At 35.8% G+C, this 26,856-nt stretch overlaps 1 protein-coding gene across 24 annotated transcripts in view; it reads left to right on the top strand.

The window, feature by feature from the left end:
• Window positions 1-26,856, top strand: part of DST (dystonin) — a 447,461-nt gene that overhangs the window by 378,838 nt on the left and 41,767 nt on the right. For all 24 annotated transcript variants that reach the window (XM_036024280.1, XM_036024276.1, XM_036024278.1 and 21 more), the window contains 12 exons: window positions 6,707-6,826; window positions 7,003-7,110; window positions 9,615-9,833; window positions 13,569-13,772; window positions 15,031-15,262; window positions 16,144-16,370; window positions 17,728-17,850; window positions 17,973-18,074; window positions 20,372-20,473; window positions 22,374-22,547; window positions 22,887-23,042; window positions 26,323-26,520. In XM_036024280.1, the coding sequence (XP_035880173.1) occupies window positions 6,707-6,826; window positions 7,003-7,110; window positions 9,615-9,833; window positions 13,569-13,772; window positions 15,031-15,262; window positions 16,144-16,370; window positions 17,728-17,850; window positions 17,973-18,074; window positions 20,372-20,473; window positions 22,374-22,547; window positions 22,887-23,042; window positions 26,323-26,520 (1,965 nt within the window). The remainder of the gene's footprint in view (window positions 1-6,706; window positions 6,827-7,002; window positions 7,111-9,614; window positions 9,834-13,568; window positions 13,773-15,030; window positions 15,263-16,143; window positions 16,371-17,727; window positions 17,851-17,972; window positions 18,075-20,371; window positions 20,474-22,373; window positions 22,548-22,886; window positions 23,043-26,322; window positions 26,521-26,856) is intronic.

Below are 26,856 nucleotides of genomic sequence, written 5' to 3'. Positions count from 1 at the left end.
TCTAAGGTTGCTGTAAAAGTGTTATTTATATAGTTTTGAAGCATAATGCTTCACTGCTCATTCCAGTGCTCTGGAATCACCAAAGCTGATGAAATACAATGACAGCCGAAAGCCTGCCTCAGAAATTTTTGCGAGGGAGGGCATTCATGCCTGAGGAATGTATTTTCATGACTGTTTTCAAAGTTTGGAGGAGTTTATGTGCCTCATTATTCTAGGAAAATAAGTGTGTTACTTTGTGAAGTTTATTCAAATATTTGAGAATGCTGACATTTTTTTCACCAAAATTTATTCTAGCATTTTAGAATTGGCCCTGGAGACTTCTATAAATAGCAAGACAAATATTCTGTACTCTTGGGAGTAGTTAACTATGGTCAGTTAGTTCAGTGCAGCAGGACAGTAATAAGGGCAAGGTGACAGGTTGAGCTCATGTTGGTTAGTAAGCTCTAATATGTGCCAAGGTCATTAACTATTCTAGGCTTTACAGTGTTTTCCAAAGTTAAAAATAATAATAACCAGGTCGGTATGGTATATGTCTTCTAGAACCCAAAGTATATATCCCTTAGGAAAATAACGGTTACTTTTTTCTTGATAAAATCCTTACAGAAAATTTTAAGATTTTCTGAAAGAATACAGAAAAACTCATGGGAGAAAGAATGCATAAACAGTGTGGTCTCTGTCCTTCCAGCCTTCCTTTTGAGAGAGAAAATGTGTATCGTAGAAGAATATTAGTAGCAGTAGGTCCTACAGCTAATGTCAGTGCCATTAACATCTTCTGGTTGTTCATCTGTATTTATTCTGTATATGTGCATTCCTTTGAAATGCCTGCGAGTTTGTCCAATGAAATACTTCCAGTAATAAAGAAAACCAGTAAAGTATACTTAAGTCATCAAAAAAAAATGGAAGAAAAGAAAAGGAAGAAAAGAGAAAAGAAACTCCCAGTAAGGCCAGACAGACACACAATTTCGAGCTGGGAGGAGTACGTGCAGGGAGTGGTTCCAAGACTTGCCAGTGGCCCCACAGTTAGTGTGTGGTGGAGCTGTGGCCATAATTTCATCCAGCCCTCATGTTACCACAGCAGAGTGCCTCCTTATAAATTAGCTAGGGAGAAAAAATCCTAAGGGTGGTCCATTATTTTCTCACCTCCTTCATTAATCTGAAGGAAGGTGCTGCTATTGCAGCAAAATGGAAGTATGCAGTGAGGGTATTTCCAGTCCATAAGGACTCTGAAACACAAAAATGCAGCACCCAAAGGATCATGAAAGGTCGCTCAGTCTCCAGGCAAGTTGAGGATGAAATGGGTACCTGTCTTTCTGATTTGGCAGATATTTTAGTTTTACAATCAAAATAGTAGTTTCTAAACTCGTAATTTTCAAGTTTATGAAGGAGCTAATATATCACCAAAATTACTTTACAACCTTGCCCACTTAGAGATGTTTGGAATTAGGACCAGAGTGCAGTCTGAGACTGAAATGTTTGTTTTCTTGTTAACCAATGATAATACACCACTGATTACAGGAAGGGAATGATGAAAGAAATCTGCAGAACTGATGTTAGCCTCGTATCTTGTTACTACCTGTTTTTTGATGTATAAACCAATCATCTACCATTTTGTTTTTTCCATTTGAAATATGGACATGATCTGACCACAGTCCATCTTTTAGACATGTCTCTCAACATACACACTTTGTTTTATTAACATCACGCCCTCCCAGATTGCTACCTACAAAGTAACCACACCCACAGGTGTTGGGATGAGGCTATGTGCCTTAACATGACTTGGAGATTTTTAAATTTATAGAGTAACCTGGCCAAATTAAACTAGATTTTGAATACCTGTTTTCCAAGCAAATTTCCCTTAAGGTGTTTCATCTTTTACCCACATTAAAGTTGTTTATGTACAGATCTATCACCTTTATAACATTACAACCTGCGTTTGGGAATTCAACAAATGCTTGGGGACTTTGCAAGCTGTCAGGCCACTATCACAGAGTGTACTGGTTTTTCAAATATTGACTTGAAATATGTCTAGGAAAAAACATCGAAAAGAATAAAAGTTTGAAGACAGAAGGGAGCATAGAGATGTTTTTAAATTTACATTTACTTTGTAACTACCCTTTAAAAAGTTGTTTAAAAAGTTCTGATTTGGCATGGTTATATTTTCCATGTTAATCCTGTATCACAATAGCAGTTTTGAAGAGATGTGCCATTAAATTTTGAAATCATAGGGTCAAGAGCCTAAGCAAATTTGAGTGTTGGCCTTTACTATTTGGGTAATAATTGAACAGTCTTCATTATGGGCAAATGAATGAGGACTGTATACATTCAGTGCTACCAGTCAGCAAGCCCCCAAATCTGACTCTACAGATTTGTAGGCATTGATATTGTGAAGATGATGTTCTTTTAAAAAAAGAATTGGCTCATTCATGACTTCTAGGAAAAATTGGAGGTGAACAAGACAGCTTAGTAAATAGTAGGGTGAGCTTTATTACAAAAACAAACAAACGCAACAAGGCATCTACCTCCTGACATTGAATACCATTGTCTGCACTATAAGCGGTAAGTATAGTTGCATGTTAAAACTATTCAGAGTAACATATCTTCATTACTTTCTTTTTTTTTAAGTGTTTTTTAAAATATTTTATTTATTTATTTTTAGAGAGGGAAGGGAGGGAGAGAGGGAGAGGGAGAGGGAGAGAGAGAGAGAGAGAGAGAGAGACAGAGAGAGACAGAGAGAGAGAGGAACATCAATGTGCGGTTGCTGGGGGTTATGGCCTGCAACCCAGGAATGTACCCTGGCTGGGAATCGAACCTGGGACACTTTGGTTCCCAGCCCGCGCTCATATCTTCATTACTTTCTTTGTTGAATTGCAAATTGAACCAAATGAGCCATGTGGAAATGAGGAAAGGCAGTTGTGATTAAAAAATGTACAAACTTCTGGTCTGAATTCTGACTACTGGGATTGTTTAAACCTCAGAGAAGTTTGTAGTTATTTGCCTCTTATTAATGTGCAGTTGTCAGAAGTTGCTAAAATGCGGCCACCTCTCTGGGACCGAAAATCCCAGGCACTCTTTGGGAGTTCTGATTGCCTAGTTTATTTTAGCAGGGCCATCGTAACCCCCCTATAAAGGCACATGTGTTGGTGATTTGAGTGCAATTAAAATAAACAGCTCATTCCATCATTAGGAATCAGCCTTGGAGAAAAATAACACCTGTTTATTTCTTTTAAAGAGCTAGAAGGAAACTCCCCCACGGAAGTGAGGTTTGTTTAGATTCTCCAGGTGTTGGGGGTGGGAGAATATGGGCTGTGTTATTAATAATATGGAGCAAAATGGAAGGAAGTGCTAATCAAAAGAAAGTGATAAGATCCTCACCAGGGACAGGGAGTAAAAGGATTTCCTTGAGGTAAAGGTTTCTTATCACTGTCTTTTTGAAACCTCCATCTCCACTCAAGAGGAACTTTCTAGATAAGTATGAAAGCAGTTTGTCAGAGATTGGAGAAGTGTTGAAATAGTAAGTTAAAACCTACCACTTATTAATGGTTGTGGTATTGGAGCCATTTTTGATGAAATCTCATGAGTATTTTTAGTTCCCGGAGCTGGAGAACAAGGGATAAAAAAAAAACATGGTGACGAAGACTGCAGCCTCGAGGGGTCAAATCAGACCACCTCGGGTTCAAGTCTCAGATCCAACCTTTGTTACTAGCTGAGTAATCTCTGGTAACTTAGTTGAGTTTTCTCTGCCTCAGTTTTCTCAGCTGTAAATGGAGTTAATGGCAGTACCCACATTATAGAATTGTTGTCAGGATTAAAGGAGATAATACCTGGTAAGCACTTAGTGTGTTCAGTAGAAGCCTTGCTGTTACTGTTTTAGAGAGTGTTTTTCAGGAATATTAAGAGCTAGCCAATTACAACATCTTTCTCTAACTTGTAGAAAATTTCTGAAATGCTCGTTCAACTATAATAGAAGTTACAGTAGTTAAAGCTGATGACCAGACTCCACTGATGATGCTATTAAAATATTTCCCAGAATTCAGTTATGGATGCTAAGATTATCTACAATTTATTTGAAGTCAATTTTCACTAGTTGTATGAGTCGTAGGCAAATTCATTGACATTTGTCCAGTAATCTTGCTCTTGTGTTGCTCACATGTAAAATAAGCAGTTTTTATGGTTCATTAGAAATACATGTTAGTAGTCATTTAAAAGTCCTAGGCCTGAATAAAATGCCTTAATTTACTGTAAATTGCTTAATGTAGACCCAGTGGCTATTCCATTTGTTGCTAAATAATAAATATTTGTCAATTTAATGCAAAAAAATTTAAAAGACAGAAGGGAAATGTGTGCTGGAAGTCTTGTTTTCTTTCGGCAGAGCAAATATTTGCCTGGTTAAAGAAACAGTGTTTGACTTTCAGCTTTCCATTTTGGCAACTTAGATGGTATCATCACACTGTTTTTCATTGGTTACTTTTTTTAAAGGGAGGGAGATGTGGTATTAAATGAACATGAACACTAACAGCCTGATTTTCTTCTTTAGGACTGTCACATAAATACTAAAGATAGCGTGAACACAAATGAGAGGGGTTGGTGTGTCACTTTATTTTTTCAGGAACTAGCAGAAGAAAAGTCATAACTGTTAAATTTTACTCAGATATCATGCAGCATTTGCAATCATGTAGAAAGGCCTCAACTGTCTCTCAGCATTGTGCTCTTTAAGTGAATCATATAACCAAGTTCTACCTTTAAATTCCATTGTCTATGGCCTTAAAGCTAATAATTCATGCATAGAAGAGTCTTCCACTTGTTTTTTAAATTTTTATTGATTTTATTGCAGTGACACTGGTTAATAAAATTATATGTTTCAGATGTGCAGTTCTATAAGACATCCTCTGTATATTGTGTTGTGTGTTCGCCACCCTGAGTTTAAGTTTCTTTCCATCACCATTTGTCCCCGCTCTGCCCTCTTCTTCCTCCCCACATCCCTCCTTTTCCCCTCTGGTAATCACCACACTGTTGCCTGTGAGGTTTGTTTGTTTGTTTGTTTGTTTGTTTGTTTGTTTTGGCTCAATCCCTTCACCTTTTTTACCCAGACACCCACCCGCCTCTTCTGACAGCTGTCAGTCTGTTCTCTGTATCTATGAGTTTGCTTCTGTTTTATTTGTTTATTTTGTTCATTAGATTCCACATATAAGTGAATTCATTCAGTATTTGCCTTTCTCTGACTGGCGTATTTCACTTAGCATAATCCATCAGTTTCTAATAACCATGCATAGGATACTCTTCCACTTATTTTAAATGAAGATTTATTTTTTCACATCTGAAGCTGCTGAATTAGTTGATGAATTTTTGTTTCACTTTATCCTCTCATGAGTTTGTGTAATGTTGCATAGTGTTTTAAAAGTAAGATTGATTTTTTTTCATTCTAGTTTCTTATTTCCACCCTTCTTACCCCTCACCTACTAGTCCCCCCACCCCATCTGGATTTCCAGGTCCTCTTGAAAAATTAGAAGGTCTGGCAGTACCGGATTTGAATAGTCCCAATATTCATTCCCTGTTGAATCTTCCAACTGAGGCCATTGCGAGTTATCATTTCTTATTGGTGCTGGTGGTGTCACTTACCCACTTTACTTATTTATGGTTAAGTGCTTGGCCCTGGAAGGCATTGGGGTTTATCTGATGCAAGGCATTGAAAATGTTCATACTCTTTGACTTGGTAGTCAATGTCTAGGAATCTACCCTAAGGAACTAATTAGAGATGCCAATGGAGATTTATGTACAAGGATATTCTTTACAGGGTTGGTTATATAATAGCAAAAAAATGCAGAGAACCTAAATGAAAATATCCAAGTGTGCTAGAATACAAAGGTGTTATTTAAAAATCACAGTGGAAAGAATATGACATGGATGGTGTTTATAATAAATGAAAAAGCAGGATATGAAACTATTTATACAGTATTATCCCAGACCTTTATAAATCTTTCTCAACTCTTGGAAGAGAAATTCACTAAAATACCAATGGTATTAACTCCAGTTTTTAATTTTCTTCTGTATATTTTTCTATACTTTATGAATTTCTACCATGAATTACTCTTATGATCAGAAAAGTAAAATCCCTTCAAATATTTGAAAATGCTCTTGAATGTGTTTTCTTATGTTATTAAATGAGATGTAGAATATTGTACATGAGTCCTTTGGGAATATACTCTGCGTACATAGACACATTTTGTCCATACACTTATAGTACTAGATAATGAGTAGATGGAAATGTTTCATTCTTTTTGCCAGAGATCATATACTTCTATAGCAGAATACCTGCATTTCATATGGGTTGAAGTGATGGGGAGATGAATGAAATACAGTATGCAGCTATTGACTTTTGACTTGACTTTGATAGCTGTTTAATTTGGATGGTGCTCCTTAGGAGAAGATGCCTAGGACTGCCCAAACGAAGGCAGCAGTGTTTGGTGTCCTAAAATCATTAATGCCTTGCTATGGAATCAACATATTTTAAGCTTGTGTTTACTTGTTCTGTGAAAATTCTCCTTTCTTTACAGCTTCAGTCATTATTATGAACTATTTCGGGGTGCCATGAAGAGATAAGCTCAAATTTTCCACTTGTGTAATAAGGATATTTAAAAGTAATGTAGATAGGTATTTTTCTGGCACCAGTTACAGAAGCTTGCTGATTAATTATTTATCTTTTGTTTAGTTTGACCAAGCGGCTGATGTTGAGTTATCCTGGATTGCTGAAACAGAAAAGAAATTGATGTCTCTGGGTGACATCAGGCTTGAGCAAGACCAGACTGCTGCTCAGCTGCAGGTTCAAAAGGTGAAGGGCATTTCCAATTGTGTCTACATTTGCTAGTCTAGAAAATGTGCTTGCGTGATTTACTTTGCAAGACCCAACTAGTGTAACTTGTTATTTTCAGCTACTTTGCCTAATTGTTTTCATTTTATTCATATGCTCTCTTTTTTAAAAAAATCTTTTATTTTTGTAACTCACAGACATTCACTATGGAAATTTTGAAACACAAAGATATTATTGATGAACTTGTTAAATCTGGACATAAAGTCATGACCACGTGCAGTGAAGAGGAAAAGCAATCGATGAAGGTATAATCTTGTTCTGTGACTGGCAGTGACACTCTTGAATAAAGGCATGTGTTGTGCTTTCAGTCCTAGAAAACCATGTTTCCTTATCCACAGCTGCCATTTAAAGAACTAAATTATTACTTGCAAATGAGGCATTTTTCACGCTTCCAGAATAACAGTGAAAGGAATATCCCTTAAGGGAATTACCCTGGGACAATCTTTTTAATGTACAGAAAAGCTATTAAACTTTGAGCCCTTCACTAACTGGTACACATTAAACTTTCAATTAATGTTAGTGGTATTATTGCCATTATTATCAGTATAAATTGTTATTATGTATGTCAACTATTATATACATGCTCCAGAAACATTTGGATCTCTTGAGCTGAAAGAAAAGCCAAACCATGTGGTTCTCTCTAATGTTGATATCCTTTCTTTGTGAAGTTACTGTAAGCTGTATAGGAAAAAAATGAGCTGAGTAATTAAGGAAGCATCTAGTATATGTAGTTTTAATGATTCTTTAAATTGATGAAAAACCAGCCACAGTAAAAATGTTTAGTTCTATTCATATTCCGACATCTGAACAGCCTGACGAAATGAACGCTTCTAGTAGGACAATATACCATGGTAAAAACAAAATTATACAAATATCTATTCTTAAGTCACACTTTGAAGAGTATGCATTGCTTTTTTTTTTTTTTAAGATTTTATTTATTTTTAGAGAGGGAAGGGAGGGAGGGAGGGAGGGAGAGAGAGAGAGAGAAACATCAATGTGCGGTTGCTGGGGGTTATGGCCTGCAACCCAGGAATGTACCCTGGCTGGGAATCGAACCTGGGGCACTTTGGTTCCCAGCCCGCACTCAATCCACTGAGCTACGCCAGCCAGGGCTGAATATGCATTGCTTTTAAGGTATAACATAGAGTAATCCAGGGCACACTATACAAGTATATTGATACTTTCTCGTTTATTTATCCTCTACAATGGCAATTTGTTTATAATTTAATCTTTCCTTTATTATTTTTGTAAAGATTCTGACATGCAAAGCATAGGTCATCATGAAATAATTTCTCTTTCATCCTTGGTTTATTAGATTACTGCTCTGCTTTATCTTCTGCTATTAGTTTATCATGTGAATTTATACCATAATCTAGATCACTGTGATTGCCCCATCAAATCAGTGGGTAGCATATTATTCGACATTAATTCTAACATATGTAATTAATTTTGTTGACTAGCAGTTCCTCTTAGAATTTCATTAGTGAAAGGTAGTTCTTATTTTTTTTTTTTTTGAGAAAGTAATATAAATGTTTCTAGACTCAGGAGACTTGTTTTCTAACCTAGAAAACATTGTAAGAATGGCTGGAGAATTTTGTTTATTATGTTTGGAGAGCTTACTGTCTTACTCTTAAAAGTTTGAGGCCTTGCTTGCTTGCTTATTTATTTATTTACATTTTGATGTTTATCAGTTAATATATTTTTTGAGAAGTTATGTCATTAAATTCCGTGATTTTTGATTATTATGAGAATTCCATTGTATGAATATATCAATTTATTAGCCTGATCTTCAACTGTAGTACTTCTAAGATGTTCCACATTTTTGCTCTGTTGTACATACATAAATATGTATATATACATGAAGGGGGTCCCCAAATAAAAACCAGAATTACCTTCTGGAGGGTGGGCCCCTTATAGTACAGACTTTCTCCATTAGGTGATGGTCTAGGAACCCATCTGTTTCAGTGTACCAGCTGACATTGTTGTGAGAGGCTGTGTGCTTTTGGCTTCAGTGAATTTTTTTTTAAAGATTGTTTCATTATATTTGCCCATTTCATGATGTGTCATTTACAAGTGCAACTGCTCACATCTTACTGAGTGTTTAGCAGGCTTTCACCAAAAATGGCTTGACCCCTGTGCCCCACCCTCCCTATTTGCCCGATCTTGGCCCCAGCAACTTTTTTTTTTTTTGGTTTCCTGGATGAAAAAAGTCCTCAGAAGGGAACATTTTGCCAATATAGAATAGGTGAAATCAAAAACAACAGGAGCACTGAAAGGCATCAGAATCAATGAGTTCAAAAACTGGTTTTGAGCAGTGGAGAAAACATCTCCATAGCTATATTGCATCAAATAGAAAATACTTTGAGGGTGACTGAAGTTTAAACATGTAGGAATAAATACACAATTTTTATAAGTAAATTTCATTTTGGGGGGTTCCATACACATACACACACATTTTTTAAATCGTGGTAAGAACGCATAATATTAGCATAGAGTGTACTATTACTCAGTCTTAAGAAGGAAGGAAATTCTGCCATATGCAACAACATGGGTGAACATGAAAGGCCCTTCTTTAATTTAAAATGAACTTTTTAAAATACAGACAGTTAAAATGTAAATAGCTTTTATTGGTTTATGCATTTTACATACATTACCGAGTGTCTGCTCAGTGCTGGACAAACGTTCTTGAGCGCATGCGCTACTTGGCCCGCCTCACCAGTGAAACCCATTTCATTGTCTTAATTTCTAGAAAAAACTGGACAAGGTGTTGAAGAACTATGACACCATCTGCCAGGTAAACTCAGAGAGATATCTACAGCTAGAAAGGGCACAGTCCCTAGTTAACCAGTTCTGGGAAACATACGAGGAACTTTGGCCATGGCTGACAGAAACACAAAGAATCATCGCTCAGCTTCCTGCCCCTGCCCTTGAATATGAAACTCTAAGACAACAACAGGAAGAACATCGGGTAAGTTTGGCATCAAAAGGAATCTTGTGTTCCTCACTAAAAGAGAATTGTAATTTTTTTTGTTTCTATTACATAGTTAGACACCTTTGACATCGTTAGGATATTTTAGTGAATCATGTTCTGGTCTGCACAGCTTGGTTTCCCTGGAGTTGCTTACCTGTTATCCAGGTTTACAGTGAGAGGCCTCGTGTGGGAAGACCACACTGAGTATGTCATTAATTATACCACAGCTTTTATAAGACAGTATGCAGTATAAACCATCTGGGCACGAAAACAATTTCCACTTATAATGGTAGAGAAATAAGCTTTGGAAATACTTTTAATTTGTATATATTGACTGCTTTTAATTTACATATATCGACTAAGTTCTATACTTTATATGTAGTGGTGAGAGCAATCAAATGTCAGCAAAGAGCAGAAACACATGGAGGTGACATCACACAGCTACACTGAACTGGGAGAAATTGTGCAATATAAGAAATATGACAAAACAGCAATGTCATGAAAGCTAACTCTGTTAAAGGAAGAAATGCTGAAGTATAAAGACATTCTTTCCCTGTTTTTCACCTTATATACATGGAACTCTTTTCAGGTTGTCTACTCCTATAAAGGAGTAAACTAGAGAGCATGTTTATATCTACAAGTGTTAACATGTTTAAAAAATATATAAAATGGCATAATGAAGCTCTCATTCCAGTGGTCACTTAAATGTTAATGTATCTTAAAATTTTGCAAAAGTTTGAGTGAAAGAGGATGCAAGACTATCAGAAAAAAATCCAGACTTCTTGCTGCATATATACTTGAACCTAGTTGTTCTCCCAGATCTGTACGAGATGTACTCTGAGACTGATTGGGGGGTGTGTGTATGTGTAAAGTTTAACTCAGAAGTATATTACATCATTGTTTAAAGTATCCGACATACTTATTAATCTTGTTTGTTTACTTTTTTAATGCATTGACATTGAAGAATATCTCTAACTAAAGTATTTAGAAGAGATCTTTAGAGAACACTTTAACATAAAATTGAAATTGTTTGGAGTTCTGTCTAAGTCATTCAGCAGGAGAAAGACTTACAAACTCTGTAGAATTCAATTGAATTTTAGTGTAAACATTGATTTGTGGCAGAAATCCTGATGTCTACCCATTGGATGATTTTTAATATAAAATTTTTTATGGATTTCTTCTACTCTGAGGAGAGATTTGATTAGCTTTGTTACTAGCATAGCATCAGTTATTATTGAACTGAGAATTTCAAAATCGAGTTAACATTTTTGCATAATTTTCAGCTTTCAAAACAAATTTATGATTTTCTATATAAGGAGAACTATAATACTTTGTGGCCAAGTTTTCAAATTGTTCAGACTAAATTGTTCAGAATATTTACCACCTTCTAGAACGGCTATCCATCTGCAGCTTCACAATATCCTCTTCAGCTATTTTTGGAAATACCTTCTAATTCATGCTAGCCAAGAATAAAAATGGCTCCGAGAGCCATGTTACCAAATGGTGGATATATTGAAGTTACATTAGGTTTCTCCAACACTCATATGCTGGACTCTCATGGTAGTATGATGCCAAGAATCATTTTGTTACTATTGAAGCAGAAGGCATCTACTATTGGGCCCTTTCCCCATGTATACACAAACACCCAAATAGGCACCTAGGAGGCATTCTCTTGTCCCTCATGAAATGGACTTACAGAGGCTCATCTCACTGCTTCCCAAGCAAAGGTGTCTCATACTAGTGTTACAAAAATGAGATCTACTTAGAGTCTAGGCAACTGAAGAACTCTTATATTTCTTGCCCTGGCTGGGTAGCTTAGGTGTTTAGAATGTCATCCTGATAAGCAAGGATTGCAGGTTCAATCCCTCAGGGCACATACAGAATCAGCCAATGAATGCATAAATAAGCGGATCAACAAAAATCAGCGTTTCACTCTTCCTCTCTCTCTCCCTCTCTTTAAAAACTTAATAAACTTTTAAAAATTAAAAGAAAGAACTCCTAGATCTCTCATTTTACTTGTGAGATTGTTTTACAAATATGCCTCATAGAATATTGAAACCAAAATGTGTGTAACACATTTCTTTTCCATTAGATTGTATGTTGGCCAGTATTACCATTGCCACCTCTAGTCTGTAAAGCAGCATGAAGCTATGTCTAATAATACAATATAAATAAAAATAAGAAAATCACAGCCTGGACCACCCAGGAACTAGACTGCAGACACGACCCTCTTACATTCTTATGTGCAGCATGTTAGATTAAACCCCCTCCTTTTTAAAAAAATTGAATTTGTAGTTACTTAGATCTTTCCAAAGAGTTTTGAGACCACCTTCAGAAAAACTTCAACTATAGTGTATTACATTGGAGATTGTTAATGATCTAATAAAGTAATGTTCTCAAAAGTTTTCAAACCAATTTATCAATCAATTTTAGTGGGCACTTTCAATAAAATTGGTATGTGGTTATCCTGGTGATTCTTCTTGAATGATAGAAAGTAAAATATTTATAGGAAAAGATTGGTAGCTTTCTCTAGACTGTCTTCCCTGAATATAATTTCTCTCAGAGAAGCTTTTATTTGGGCTAGATAGCAGACAGTTTGGGGAATACCTTCTGGTGAGGACAAGGAACTGCTGCTTAGTGAACCAAATGAATAACATGGAGTAACTGGAGCACTCCTCAGTGGTGCGTGGAGGCTGGTCTCAGCGAAACCTGCAGGCAGTGACTGAGCTTTCCCCCGAGAGTGGTTTGGGATTAGGCCCATGGAATATGTTCAGTGGAAGCCCTGTACTCCATGGAGTGTAGATATTGCAGATTTATTTATCTCCTTAGAAAGAATGGGAGTTCACTTAGATTTTACACTCACTCATTAATATAAATATGATTGTGTCTATTGATCAGATATTGTTCAGTGTACTCATACATCACACGTTTTTCTTTAAATACACCTTACAAATAGTGCTCAGTATAGAGCTGTGTTTGATAGATTATCCTTGCAGTCTTTAACACTTTAAAATTAAGTAGAAATCATTTGTTGTATTTATCATATATGTACATAGACTAGATTAATACATACATATACATGTAATATATGTATGCATTTTATATTGGTTTACATATATTGGTTTACCACCAATATTACAATGCCTTGTGGGCTTATATCACCTAATGTAGCTTTGTGCATTGTATTTCTTTTCTCTCAGCATTGTGGTTATCTTCTACTGAAATTATTTCTCCTTCCTTCCTTCCTTTTTTCTTCCTCCCTACTTTCCTTCTTTTTTCCTTCAAATATTTTTTGTATATATCATGATTGTGTGTAAAGGGACACCAAGAGTTGTTATTATTATTATTATTATTATTATTATTATCATTATCATGGCTTGGTCTCTGCAGGTTGGAGACGAACAGTAAGTTTAGAATCCTTTTATGTAATGTGACCCTTGGCTAAAACTCTTGTCAAAATATATGATGATATGAAATGTATAATGAACTGGGGTTTGATATTTCACTCAACCAACATTTGTATGTGGACTTCGACATGACCAAACTGTTGTTTAATCTTGGTGTCAGGGGCACCTCTTTCTGGCAGAGTTGTATAAGCCATCGTGTATTAAATGCCTTGTGAGGGTAGGTTGTTTGTTTGGAGTTTTGCTAGCTGAGTGCCTTGGGGTTGTAGGCAGCTGTAATATGGAGTGTTGACCCTGAGATCCTGAGAAGCTGTTTGGTTTGTTATAGCAACTGCGAGAGTTGATAGCTGAACACAAGCCTCATATAGATAAGATGAACAAAACCGGGCCGCAATTATTGGAATTGAGCCCAGAGGAGGGCTTTTCTATCCAAGAGAAGTATGTGGCAGCTGACACCCTTTACAGTCAAATTAAAGAAGATGTCAAAAAGCGAGCTGTGGCACTGGATGAAGCCGTTTCTCAATCTACTCAGGTAATCGTTTGCGCCAGAAATAAGATTGGGTTCTTCCAAACAACAGAACATGGAAAGATTTTCCTGGACCTCCTGATTAAATTTCAACTACAATTATTTCACTGTATTATCTTTAGAGTATTGATATCTTTGTCTCTCAAAAGTGATAGTTCCTTTAGTCCAGTCCTAATATTTCTCTGCCTGTTTATAGATAAAATAAAAACATAATTTTCAATGGCTTGAGAAATTTATAGTTGTCCACATTGTAGAAATATTTAAATAAGAGTACAAATAGAATGCAGTATTTGCCATTGGGAGAAATAAAAGAAAGCCTTATTGTCATTATGAATAAAACACTCCCAAGAAGGCAATAAAAATGTGAATGATGGGCTGAGTAAGAAGGAAAAGACATCAAGCTGCAGAATGATTTTTAAAAATTTTTTGAAGATATCTCTTTTAAGAAGTTGCATTTAAAATTACCTGGAAGTGTTTTGTTTTCAAGATTTGGCTTTTATTATTAGATATACTGACATTAGAGAGGTCTATTTTCTATAATCCTAAGTGAGTGATGATTCCTTTAATATTGAGAATAGTGTAGAATCTATGAATTAATAAGTTTTCATAACTCTGCTTCACTATCTGTGGTGCCTTTGCAAACAGAAGTTTAAAATTCTTTCATTAATCTGATTAGTTTCATTAATCTGATTAATTTCATTAATGTGTTTGATCCTGATTTACCATAAATACAAACTCTCATTACAACATGGGGGGTTTAACATTTTTTTCAGTTCAGGAAACTTTTAAGAAATTCCTTTAATCAAAAATGCTCATGAACTTCACATTTATTAATATAAATTTTTAGGGTGCTAAAACAGTCAGTAAAAGCAAATAAGACCATTTGTTTTGATAGACAAACACCCAGATTATTGAGCTTACCTTACAAAATTAGAATTAAAATAACAAGGAGAAACAGTAGATGAGATGCTGCTGAGAGAAGTGCCATTACACATTAAAATACACCATTTCTTAATGAATACACTCAATTATTTGCAAGAAGCATTCTAGTCTATATGAGTGGTGTGGTGCAGAGAGGGCCACGACTTGAGGAAATCTTGATACACCAGCTATATATAATTCTTTGGATGGATATGTCAACCAAAGGACTAAAATTTAGTTCTTGATTGTGACATTAAATAGATGTTTTTCCTTTTCATTTAAATTTTCACATTTGATATCACAGATCTTTTCTCACTAAGTGATCCCTTTATTTTACTGCTAGTTTCATGACAAGATAGACCAGATTCTTGAGAGCCTGGATCGCATTGCAGAGCGCTTGAGGCAGCCACCCTCTATCTCTGCGGAGGTGGAGAAGATCAAGGAGCAGATCAGTGAAAACAAGAATGTGTCAGTAGACATGGAGAAGCTACAGCCATTGTACGAAACCCTTAAACAGAGGGGAGAGGAAATGATTGCTCGGTCTGGGGGCACTGATAAAGACATTTCTGCCAAAGGTAATAATTTCAGGATAAGGAAACAATTGAATTTTACTTTTAAAACAATTCTAAATGTTTGTGCTATTTACTGGCAGTCCAATTGCATATCAGGGTGCCAGACATCAGAAAAGGTATTACAAATATGACATGATTGAAGGGCTGTGTACTTTACTCCCTTGTTAATGTCTTCCTGTGTTTGTAAAATAATGGGTTAAGTACAAAGTGTGCCATTATACAAAAACTGTGCATTCTCCAGACCTTTGAAACCTATTGATTAAAGCATAACACCAGTAAGACTAACCCTAAGGAGTTTTTCCTCTTTACTAAGTACACTGCCTTACATGATGGGTACTCTCTCTCATAGTCACAGGAATGGCAACCATGACCACAACTGGCTGTCCCTAACGATATGAGCTGGGGGTCAAAAGAAAAGCATGTGCATAGGTTAGTGGGAATTCATGTTAAAAATACTCTAGAAACAAGCCCAGAATGCATATCCTACATTGTTATATTCCTGGGACTGAACGGACATCTTTACTCTTGATTGGAGAACATAAAGAATATACTTGGGTGGTTATTTCACTTTCCTTAGAATTAAGGCCAGCCTTGGTGAACTTGAAAGTCAATGGACTTAGGTCTACTGTGGGTTCACTTGCCTTTGAGCACCCACTTTCATCAGGAAGAGCCTTGGTTCAGGAGGAGCTGGACATCCTCCAATCTTACATTTGTCTGGAATAGGCTGTTGGGCCCATGGTCCTCTCTAAACTGGGATCAACCAAAATTTGGTCCAATTTCAGATACTGTATTGAATCACCATTTCTTTGTGAACCAAAATGTTCTGCTTTATTGCTTAAATGGGGCTAACATGCGGCCTTTTTTACATTGTTTTGCTCCCACAGCTGTTCAGGATAAGCTTGACCAAATGGTTTTCGTTTGGGAGAACATACACACGCTGGTGGAAGAAAGGGAAGCCAAACTCCTGGACGTGATGGAATTAGCAGAAAAGTTCTGGTGTGATCACATGTCATTGGTAGTTACCACTAAAGATACTCAAGATTTCATCCGGGATCTGGAGGAACCTGGAATTGATCCCTCAGTAGTGAAACAACAGCAGGAAGCAGCAGAGGTGAGCAGTGTATCCCATTTAAAGTGAAGAAATAAGTTGTAGTACAATGTGGATCCCTTGGGTAAATATTCAGAATTACTCCATGAAAATTTATATTTGGATCTGAAAGTGGAATGCATAGTGATGTATATATAGTAGGAGTATGTATTTTAAGATCACTCTCCATCTCTGCTGCGTTTGTCTAATGTCAGGACCTCATTATCTTTCGTGGTTTCTAAAGGCTTTCCTTGCCAGGCCTCCAACCTTGCTCCCAGTCATCTCCCTAAATCTGCTCTTATTGTGTTGCTGCTTGAAACCCCTCGGAGGTGCTCGCAGCCTACCACACGAAGTCCAAACTCCCTAGAACGGGGTATGAGCCTTTACATCCTAGGTGGCCTGTACTTGTGTTTCCAGGGCAGTTTTTTTCCTGCTGTCCCTTTACCAAGCACCCTCTCTTCTGGCACACATGTGGCTTTCCCCAGAGCTGCTGTGCTCTTTCTAGCATCTGTATCTTTGCACATTTTATTTTCTCACCTTTGAATGTCCTTCTTACCACTCTGCTGGCAAATCCTGCTCAGACTCCGAGGGTCAGTTGGATAGTTACCCTCTGTAAAATCTTCTCTTGTGTACTTAGCAGAGTTAGTCTGTGTCCCCGTAATAGTTCCTCATGCAAAGAGTCTGAGCATGGTATGACTTATCATTGATTGTAACTTTGTCTTTCTTAATGGACTCAAAGCCCTGTGAGCAGAATGGTCATATACCTGTTTATCTTGGCATTCTCAATACCTTGTTTAGGATTTGTTTCATGCTTCATAAAGGCTTCTTGAATCAATCATTATATTTAACTAAGAAGATAAAAGCAAAGTTAAAATACTGCACTTCTGTCACAGTTTTTGTTTGTTTTGTTTGTAGTTTACATGCACCAGGGAGAAAACATAAATCCAGAGCTAGGCTTTCTTGGCTCTATTAAACACATTATTTGGTGTGAGGTCTTTGAACTCATGTTTTACTTATGTCTGTTTTATATATGTATTGCCGAACAAGTCAGTTTGAAAAGCAGTATCTTTCTATGCTTTTTAGTATTGTTGTGTTTGTATTTTTTTTTAAAAAAAACTTGTTCTAGTATGTTACAGAGAATTATTTCCTAAATATTATCTTTTTAATAAACATTTGACATTTGTAACTCAAAGTATGCTTATTCCTTTAAATATTCTCCTGTTATCTTTTATCATTTGAAAGGATTTATTCCAGAAACTTAGAAAACAAAAATTGATCATAACCCTACTCCTAGAAATAACTACCATTAATATTTATGTGCATCTTTTCAGTTTTAGTATAGTTTTGCTTAAAACTCTAAGGCTGCCATTTCTTATTCTAGGCCATACGAGAAGAAATAGATGGACTACAGGAAGAGCTGGATATAGTTGTTAACCTGGGCTCTGAACTCATCGCTGCATGTGGGGAGCCTGATAAACCCATTGTCAAGAAGAGCATAGATGAGGTATAACTAGCACAGTTTCTGCTCTTATCAGAATGCTATTTTTAAAAATTTCATTAAATCATGTTTGGTAGAAGTATTTGAAAACTTAGGACAATAAAAGAATTCTAATGTTCTTATTGTAGTTAAATTCAGCATGGGATTCTCTAAATAAAGCGTGGAAAGACCGGGTGGAGAGACTCGAGGAGGCGATGCAGGCTGCTGTTCAGTACCAGGATGGACTGCAGGTAAGGGGACCGCAGTGTGCCTGCTGGGAGCGGGAATCGTGCTGACTCCTGTCTGCAGATGTACACTCAGCGTCGCCTGGGGCTGCAAAGGTGTGTGCTGTCTCCTCGCCCGCTTCTATGAGTGTTTGCCCTTAGGAGGTATTTCTGTCACTTGAAGTAGGTATAGACTTATATACCCATTTAAATGTGTTTTTATACACACATTCTGTGAAATATCCTTTGAAAAGAAGTATTTTAATTTTTTTAAGTTAAGGGAAATATTCCCACACAGTGTTTTCCTAAATGGCTTAGCACCAGACACTGAGATCGAACTGAATCTGGGCTGTGTTCTGAAGTTGAGTGGGGTAAGATGAAAGGAGTAAACACCATCTAAAAATACCACCAAGTTTAACCAAAGTCAGAAGTAAAGAAATTTGATTTGAAGCCAGTGTTCCCTAGGAACTCAAATAGATTTCTAGTTTGTTAGGTCATAATCTGTTTTCTTATTTTCATATACATAATTCCTTTTAATAGTTGTTTTCCATGTCCCTTCAGGGTTCTCCTTCAGTTCATTAGCCATTTTTAAGGGTTTTTTTAATATTAAAAGTTATCTTGTCAGTTGAAGCCAACTCCGGGCTATTTCTTGCCCTACCTTCTTTAACTTTCTTCCTTTCTCTAATGTTAAGGCCGGCAAGAGTTTAGTCTTTTATCCCTCTTACCATATGGAAAAAGTATTTCCATAACACCAAGTGAATATTATTTTTAAATCTCAGATGAGAACATCTTTTCCTTTTTATTATGCCACTCCATTTCTATATTTGTAAAAATAAATATCATAAGCCAGGCTTTATGCCAGCTGAAAACCATTTTGAACTTTGGAAATAGATGAAAAAATTCACTACAAATAAGAACTTATTAAATATAACTTTTCCCCTCCATACCCTTCCCTTTTTACCCAAAGTGATAAATTATTGGTTAGATATCACTGACCAGTACCTAATTAAGCTCCGGTTCTCAGTCTGTGAGGCCACATCATGATTTTCCATGTGCTTTGCTAAGTCCTTAAGTTGGCCCTTCTTTCCTGGCTAGCGATGTCACTGTCACCACTTACGGCCATTTGACTTCAGGAGCCATTAACAGAGGAGTCTGCAGGCTAGACACTGTGATTCAGACAGTGTCATCACCACTGCTGCGGAAGCAAGGCCCGTCCTGGGTTAGTAGATTGCCTGTGGGAATGAAGGGCAATTTGACCTATTAAGTGGCTGTGGCCAGCTGTAGCCAGAGGCTGAAAGCTCTAGAAGTCCCCGAGGTTTCAAGAGGGGTTGTAAAGTAAAATAAACTTATTTCCCAGGTTGCTGTTTAAGTTCTTAGGATTTATTAGTTATAACTTGAAAAGATCAGATATTTTCCATGAATTTTTCCCCCTACTCTCTGGTCTGGCAACTTCATTAAAGTGCAAAATAATTTTGTGTATTCAGTACCTGAAAAAAATATGAGTTGAGCCTTTTTAGAATGTTTATATTACCTAAAAATAACAAGAAAAAAAGATTTTGAAGTCTATGTTGCAATTCACAATAATGGTCTTAATATTAATCATTACATACGCTGGATTTTAATACTAATCTAAATGATGCACAAGGGTTTAGTTGAGCCAAATATTTTCCTCCATGCCAAACAATAAACTTCTTGATTGCTTGACTAAGCACATGGGTTTGAATCTTTTTCTTTCAATACACGGGGCCCGGCAGAAGTAATGCCTGTATGAATGCGGTTGGTAGGGCACTAATATGGGTTTAACAATTTACAATTTTAACTTGAACATTTCACCTAAAATGTCATACGGTGTGCTTGGGTGTGATATTGTTATGTTATAGAGTTACATGCTTATGATTTTATAATAAAAGGTTTTATAAAAAACAAGGGGTATTATTTGTACCAGACCCTGTATTTATGCAATCTGCTTTTAGAGGAACATAAGAGAACATAGAGAATTTTATTTCCTGTCATTGAATTTATAAAACTTTTTTCAAATGAGCATTTTCTTTAAGTTCGTAATATTCTAACATTCTACTCAAAATAGAATTTCCTTTGCAAACTTGGATACAGAATTGGAGGCTACATCTAATTCATATTGTGGTCAACTCTTTCAGTATGCTGCTGCTTTTACCTATTTAGATGAACCTTCTTTATGATTTGTGAAATAGATGCATTGCATAATATCTTTACAGGTTTATGATTGTACTTCTCTATGACATCTAGATATTGAAGCAATTTCAACTGTACTATTACAATAACACATGGACTAATGTGTTTTTCAGGCAATATTCGACTGGGTAGATATTGCAGGTGGCAAATTAGCTTCAATGTCTCCAATCGGAACAGATCTTGAAACTGTGAAGCAGCAGATTGAAGAGTTAAAGGTATGGGTAGGGGCTAATGTATCAAAGACTTAGCATTTTTAAGTTTCTGATTCACAGGATTCTTTACACAAATTTATTTATTTTCCATAATTGAAGTACATTTTGATTATGAAACTGGTTTAATGTAGTGCCTGTACCTAATAAGCACTACATAAGTGTTCCTTCAAGAATATAAAATATTAGTGGTTTTTTTCTTATTAAATCAGTAGCTATTTCTTCTAGAAAAATCGGGAAATACAAAGAAGCAAAAAAGATGGTTTTTTTGGCCACTCAATGTTACATCCCCAGAGACAACCACACTTGAGTTATGGTTTATAGCCTTTCAGACATCCTCACGTAGGGGGCAGGATGAGGTATAGGGAATGTATGTGTGTTTTATACATATGTAGATAATACTGTAAGGATTTTTATAATTTCATTGTTTGATATTTTATTATTGTCAATATACATATAGCAACATTTTTATTTTCTTTGTTGCATTCAGAATAATTAATTTAGTTTTATGGGCTAAAGAGCCACACATAGGATAATTGTGTTTCTCAAAATGTTTGTTTTGTAAATGTGTCTTGTTTTCCATCTGCTTTCCTCTTTAATTTTTCCTCTTGGGGTTCTTTATCTCTAGCTGTGAAAATGGCTGGCTTTCTCTTTGCATCCTCTGTGTTGGTCACTTATCAAAGTGGGATCAGATATTTCTTTCCGAATTTTGTGTCCATCCACAGACACGTCACACCATTTTCAATGAACTCTATTGGCTTTTTATGGAAAATTATTACCTGGCTTTAAAAGTTGTAGCATTTTCATCTCCAAGCATGATAACAGAATATTTCATTTAGAAAAAATGTGGGATTTTTTTAAAAGAATTTTACTGTTATCATCATTATATTGGGATTTTTTTTATTTGATCATGTAGTAACACATCATATACTTTATATACATTTACAGCTGTGGAGGACTATATTTTGGATAATTACATATATCTCAGTGATTTTTGTATGGCAGGCGGGTTAGGAAGGCTGTCTCTGAAATTAGGTTGACTGAGATTACATTCCAGTTCATCCACTTACTAGCTAAGTGAGCTCAGGAAAGTTATCTACCTGGTCTCCCTTCTGTGTCCTTAGCTTAAATTGAGAATAAAATTATTTTCTTTATTGGTTTACTGAGAGTAAGTTGAACATAACAAGTGTTCACTCTACCATAGTTATTATTTTTAAATTATTTTTATATGTTTGAAAAATTACGGGCCTTCTTAGTCATTAATTACTATTTAATTATTTACTATTACACATTAAATATTTTATAAAAGGACAGTTTCCTATTACAAGCAACCATTTGTTAACCTGTGTGGATTGGCAAAGGCAAGACAACTAATATGTGTCAGTAAGCACTAGGAGAGAGAATAATGTTATTCTGAGTCAGCCACAGGTGAGTCATAGGGAAAACTAAATATTAATGAACACAGCACAGAAAACAAAATGTTCAGTGGATATAAGATACGTATATATATTTGAGCAAGAATATTAATTTGAGGTTCTGAGAGATTTTTTATTTTTTCCTCTTTATAATTTCAAAATTCATTTATTGAATATTATAATTAGACATTAGAATAAATTCATCCTTGAAATTTGTTTATTTTTTTATTATAAACTGCAAAAAGTGAAATAAGAGAATTATAAATAAAAACATCTTTCCATCAGAAACACTGAATAAAGAAAAAAGATTTCCACTTTTTTAATCTATAACTCTTTTATTAGTAAACTGTGTGTTACATTTTAATTCCTTTTCACCCCACCTGCCCCACAATACGAAGTATGAATTAGAATAAAGATCTAACTCATAGACTTATTTTTGTTTGTTACTGATTTATAACACATTTTCCTTGTATATTTCTTTTAAAAAATAGCAATTTAAGTCAGAGGCCTATCAACAACAGATAGAAATGGAAAGACTGAACCATCAAGCAGAACTTTTGCTGAAGAAAGTAACAGAAGAAAGTGACAAACACACTGTCCAAGACCCATTAATGGAACTGAAATTGATATGGGATAGTCTGGATGAGAGAATTATTAACCGGCAGGTAAACAACAACACTTTTGTTAAGAATTTATAAAATTTCAATTTTATGTATTAATGTAAAATAATTATTAGAAACTAAAATTAAGTGAATACGTACATAAACTTTGAAGTCCCCTAAATTCTCTTATTTCAGAACTCTTTCTGCTTCTCATATGCCATGTTTTAACCATAAAGCATTTTGAACTGAGAATGTAGAAGTGTATGATAATTGGGCTTCACTGGATATACTTACGGACTTATGCTGCATGAAACAATTGATTTGTTGCTCTTATTTTATAAATGTATGTTATTTTTAATAACAGATTCATACATGATTTTTTCTTCTCTTCTTTTTCGGTAGCATAAGCTGGAAGGTGCCCTGTTAGCCTTGGGACAGTTCCAACATGCTCTGGATGAGCTGTTGGCGTGGCTGACACACACCGAGGGCTTGCTGAGTGAACAGAAACCTGTCGGAGGTGACCCTAAGGCCATTGAAATTGAACTTGCCAAGCATCATGTACGTAGCTGTTTTTGCATATTATGTTTCTTTTCTGTGCATTTCTGGTTTCATCAACTTTTTATGTATCTTTTTTAGGTATTTTTCTTTTTCTTTTTTAAATTTTTTCTATTTTTAATTAAAAAAAATTTTTATTGTTGAATTACAGTTGTCCCCACTTTCCTGCCATTACTGTCCCTTGCCTCGACCACACCCCCCCTTCCCCACTTAGTCCTCCTCCCCACCTGCAGCCCCCTCCGACCAGTTGTCTTTGTCCATGGGTCCTTTATACAAGCTCCTTTACTTGACCCTTCCCTTTTTCCCCTATTATCTCACTCTCCCCTCCCCTTTGGTCTCTGTCAGTTTGTTCTTTATTTCCCTGTCTCTGGTTCTATTTTGCTCACTCTTTTGTTTTGTTGATTAGGTTCCACTTATAGGTGAGATCATATGGTATTTGTCTTTCACCGCCTGGCTTATTTCACGTCGCATAATACTCTCCAGTTCTCTCCATGCTTTATGTATTTTTCAAGTTTGTAATTTTAGCACAAGTTTGTGTTTGACATTTATAACTAAAGGTTAAACTTCTTAAAACATTTCTTAAAAGACTGTAAAAATATTTTTCTCATTGCTCAAGGCAGAAATTATCAGAAAAAGCAAGGATGGGAAATTCCTAGCTAAATTTTATTAGAGCTGCCTGGCAAACAACACATGCAAGTTTAAATCCCCAATTGTCCCTGTCATCGGGTTAATGCAGCATGGTTTTGAGAGTTCTTGAGAATACGCTATTTCATAAGCTCTAGATTCAGATGTTGTTGCACTGCATGTTGTGTGTGTATTTCCTCTGTTCACCCTTATCTCCATGGGTCTCTCACGGGCTGCTTGCTTGGCATGTCTAACATATTTCTATCTGTAATCTCTCATTATATTGAGGCTTGCTTTTCTGTCTCCGTCTCTCTTTTCACTGGCTTTTTGTTTTTAGTCCTTTTTGTTATGAATTAGTTTTTTTTAAATTCTATGTTTAAAAGTTTTTATATGTCCTGCACTTGATTTAAAGCTTATAAATTGAAAATGTTTATCTTGAGATCTAGGAAACAGAATTTTATATTGTTGTCTTGTTTGTGACACTGATAATTCTTAATGGAAAATTCCTGTCTCTTAAATTACTAGGCTTAATGAATAAAAAGTTTATGTGCTCAGTAGAGTTTATCCTGACATTCAACAGTCTTTCATAGAACCCTACCATTCCCATTAATAGTGGTATCTATTTGTTAGATCCTAAATCCTAACCTTAAATAAGTTTCATTGGTTATCAAATAGAAAAAGTTTGATTGTTTTACATGTTTAACAGCGTTTAGAAGTAAAAGGTGTTTTTTAGCACTCTAAGATTATGATACACAGTTTTTGACTGTTCTTGCTTTAGTTCTCCTTCTTCCATGCCCTTTCCACAGTAATTTTTTTCTAATTTAAAATTTTCTCCCTTTTTTAACCTTGTTCTGTCTATATTTATAGTCATTGCCCAACCATATTTGATTAAGCAGTTAGAACTTATGCATCATGAATACTTCTCATTATTTAATGTCTATATTATATCTTCACTAAGAGCAGTAATGAGTAGTCAGGCTGACTCTGCATGTAAACACAACATGTTTATTCTCATAGTGAGGGTTTATAGCATTTACATTTCATAACCTAGCAATTGTCCTAAAGAGTTACATACATCAGTGATGAGAACTCTATGGAATATAGTAAAGATGGAAAAATGAGCCACCATGATCCAGTTATTTTTGTGAGTGATGAGTTGGGGACCTTTCATTTCTGTTTATTTATCTTTGAGCAGTTAAAAATGGATCCTTCTTTCATTTCTCAAAGGTCAGCAGTTATAGGACTCAGGGTTGCCAGCACAGATGCTGCAGGGAGGGAGGGAGGAAGTGTTGCCTTCTCTCTCATGCCTCCTTCTCCTGGGTTGTGGCTTATGTAGGACTGGGACCATTTAGAAGAATGCATTTTATAGAATTATTTTTTTTATATTTTGTCCATGAGAATATTTAAATCTTACCTTTCAAAGGTGATTCCTAGTGTTAACATACCAAAGTGTATGCTTATTATAAAGAAGATTTCTTACTCAGTTGATTTTATAGTCTGAAAATTACTTCCTCACCAGGTGCCTCAGAAATGAGCATATACAGAGAAATGGTGGTTGTGGATGAGTAGTACCCTTAGTGAAAATCCCCCCTGGTCTGCATTTCCCTCCAGATGCGACATGCCTTACCTAGGACAGGAGACGATGTTTTTTTTTCTTTCCCATTGACAGCCCTCAGTCAACGTGGAGAAGGGTTATCAACTCTTAAATACATTAGACGAGGGGTTCATCTGGTTTCCAAAAACAAAACTACAGTCTTCCTCAAAGGAAACTATTACTAAGCTGTGTTTGTTCTTTAAAATGTAATTCTTATCATTCTTTTCAGGATAAAAATTGATCCTTTTAGCCTTGCATTAGCTTTCTGTATGTAATCACTCTTGCCCTATGTTAGTACATTTAAGTGTTATTAACCCATGCTGGTATTTCCACTGTATAGCAGAATAGAAAGGCATTATTTACTGGGGCGAGTAGAAAGAATTTCATATGTGCATTTTCTACTAAAAGAACAGCTTGATTTTGGAATGCTGGGCTTGAGTATCCCTGATACACAGGGAAACTAACCTCTTTCCCTTTAGTATTAAAGCTTCCCAAGATTCCTGTCAACTTAATTCTAGCACCATTCCAATGGGAGAAGATAAAAGAATATTACATGACAATTTGTGCCTTTTAGAGTGCTAATTGTAAAACATGGTGCTGTTTTTCTTAGAAATGTAATAATTTCATATTTGAAAGTGAATATATAGAAACAAATATCTTTTAAATTGTTTACTTAAAATGTTAAAATAAAGTTCAGTTAAAATGAGCTTGGATCGAATGAACTCTTTTAGAAACTTTTAATCATAATGCCTAGTTACTTAATGTCCTTAATTGCAAAGCTATTCTAATGGGAAGAACTAGCAGTTGTCTCACATAATCATTTCAGGGGTTGTTGGTAGACAGGAAAGCTTTGCAGCTTTTGCAGCTTTGCAGCTTTCCTGTCTAGGAAAGGGAAAGGTAAGGGAAAAGAAGTCTCATCTTTAAAAACTTTATTAGCATTAAAATTCTATGTATATGATACTTTTGTTTCAGAATTTTCCAAAACCAGGAAATCAAACAATAGCATTAAAAGTGATGTTAAAATGTTATAAACTAGCAGCCATATTGTTATCCTAATATTTTCAGGTGCTCCAAAATGATGTATTAGCGCATCAGTCCACAGTGGAAGCTGTTAATAAAGCAGGAAATGATCTAATTGAATCAAGTGCAGGAGAAGAAGCAAGCAGCCTTCAGAACAAACTGGAGGTTTTAAATCAACGCTGGCAAAATGTTTTGGAAAAAACAGAACAAAGGAAGCAGCAGCTGGATGGTGCCTTGCGCCAGGTGAATAAGAGAATACGTTCTGAAATTTTCTATAGCCTTCAAGACCAAATTAGCATGGAATTCTTTCATTGGCTTACAGGCCCCTGCTTAATTTTTCTCCCTCAAGGAGAAGAGTAAAAATAAATGGGATAAAGAGTAGAGCTGATGAGAACACAGCTCTCTAGTTCTTAGTGTAATAGCCTTATCTAGTAGCACTTTCCTGAAGAAGAAATGCAAGGCAAACCTAGGGGCACCTGGCTGTTCTTAAGAATTCATGAAGAGCTTAGCAGTCTGGATTGTTTAAACCTTGTTTTCTGCTTGGAAGTGACTATGTTTATGGCCCAAACTCAAAACTCT

This window comes from Phyllostomus discolor, chromosome 4 (genome assembly GCF_004126475.2).
Source record: "Phyllostomus discolor isolate MPI-MPIP mPhyDis1 chromosome 4, mPhyDis1.pri.v3, whole genome shotgun sequence".
Classification (NCBI taxonomy): Eukaryota; Metazoa; Chordata; class Mammalia; order Chiroptera; family Phyllostomidae; genus Phyllostomus; species Phyllostomus discolor.
This window is presented reverse-complemented; position numbering and strand designations above follow the sequence as displayed.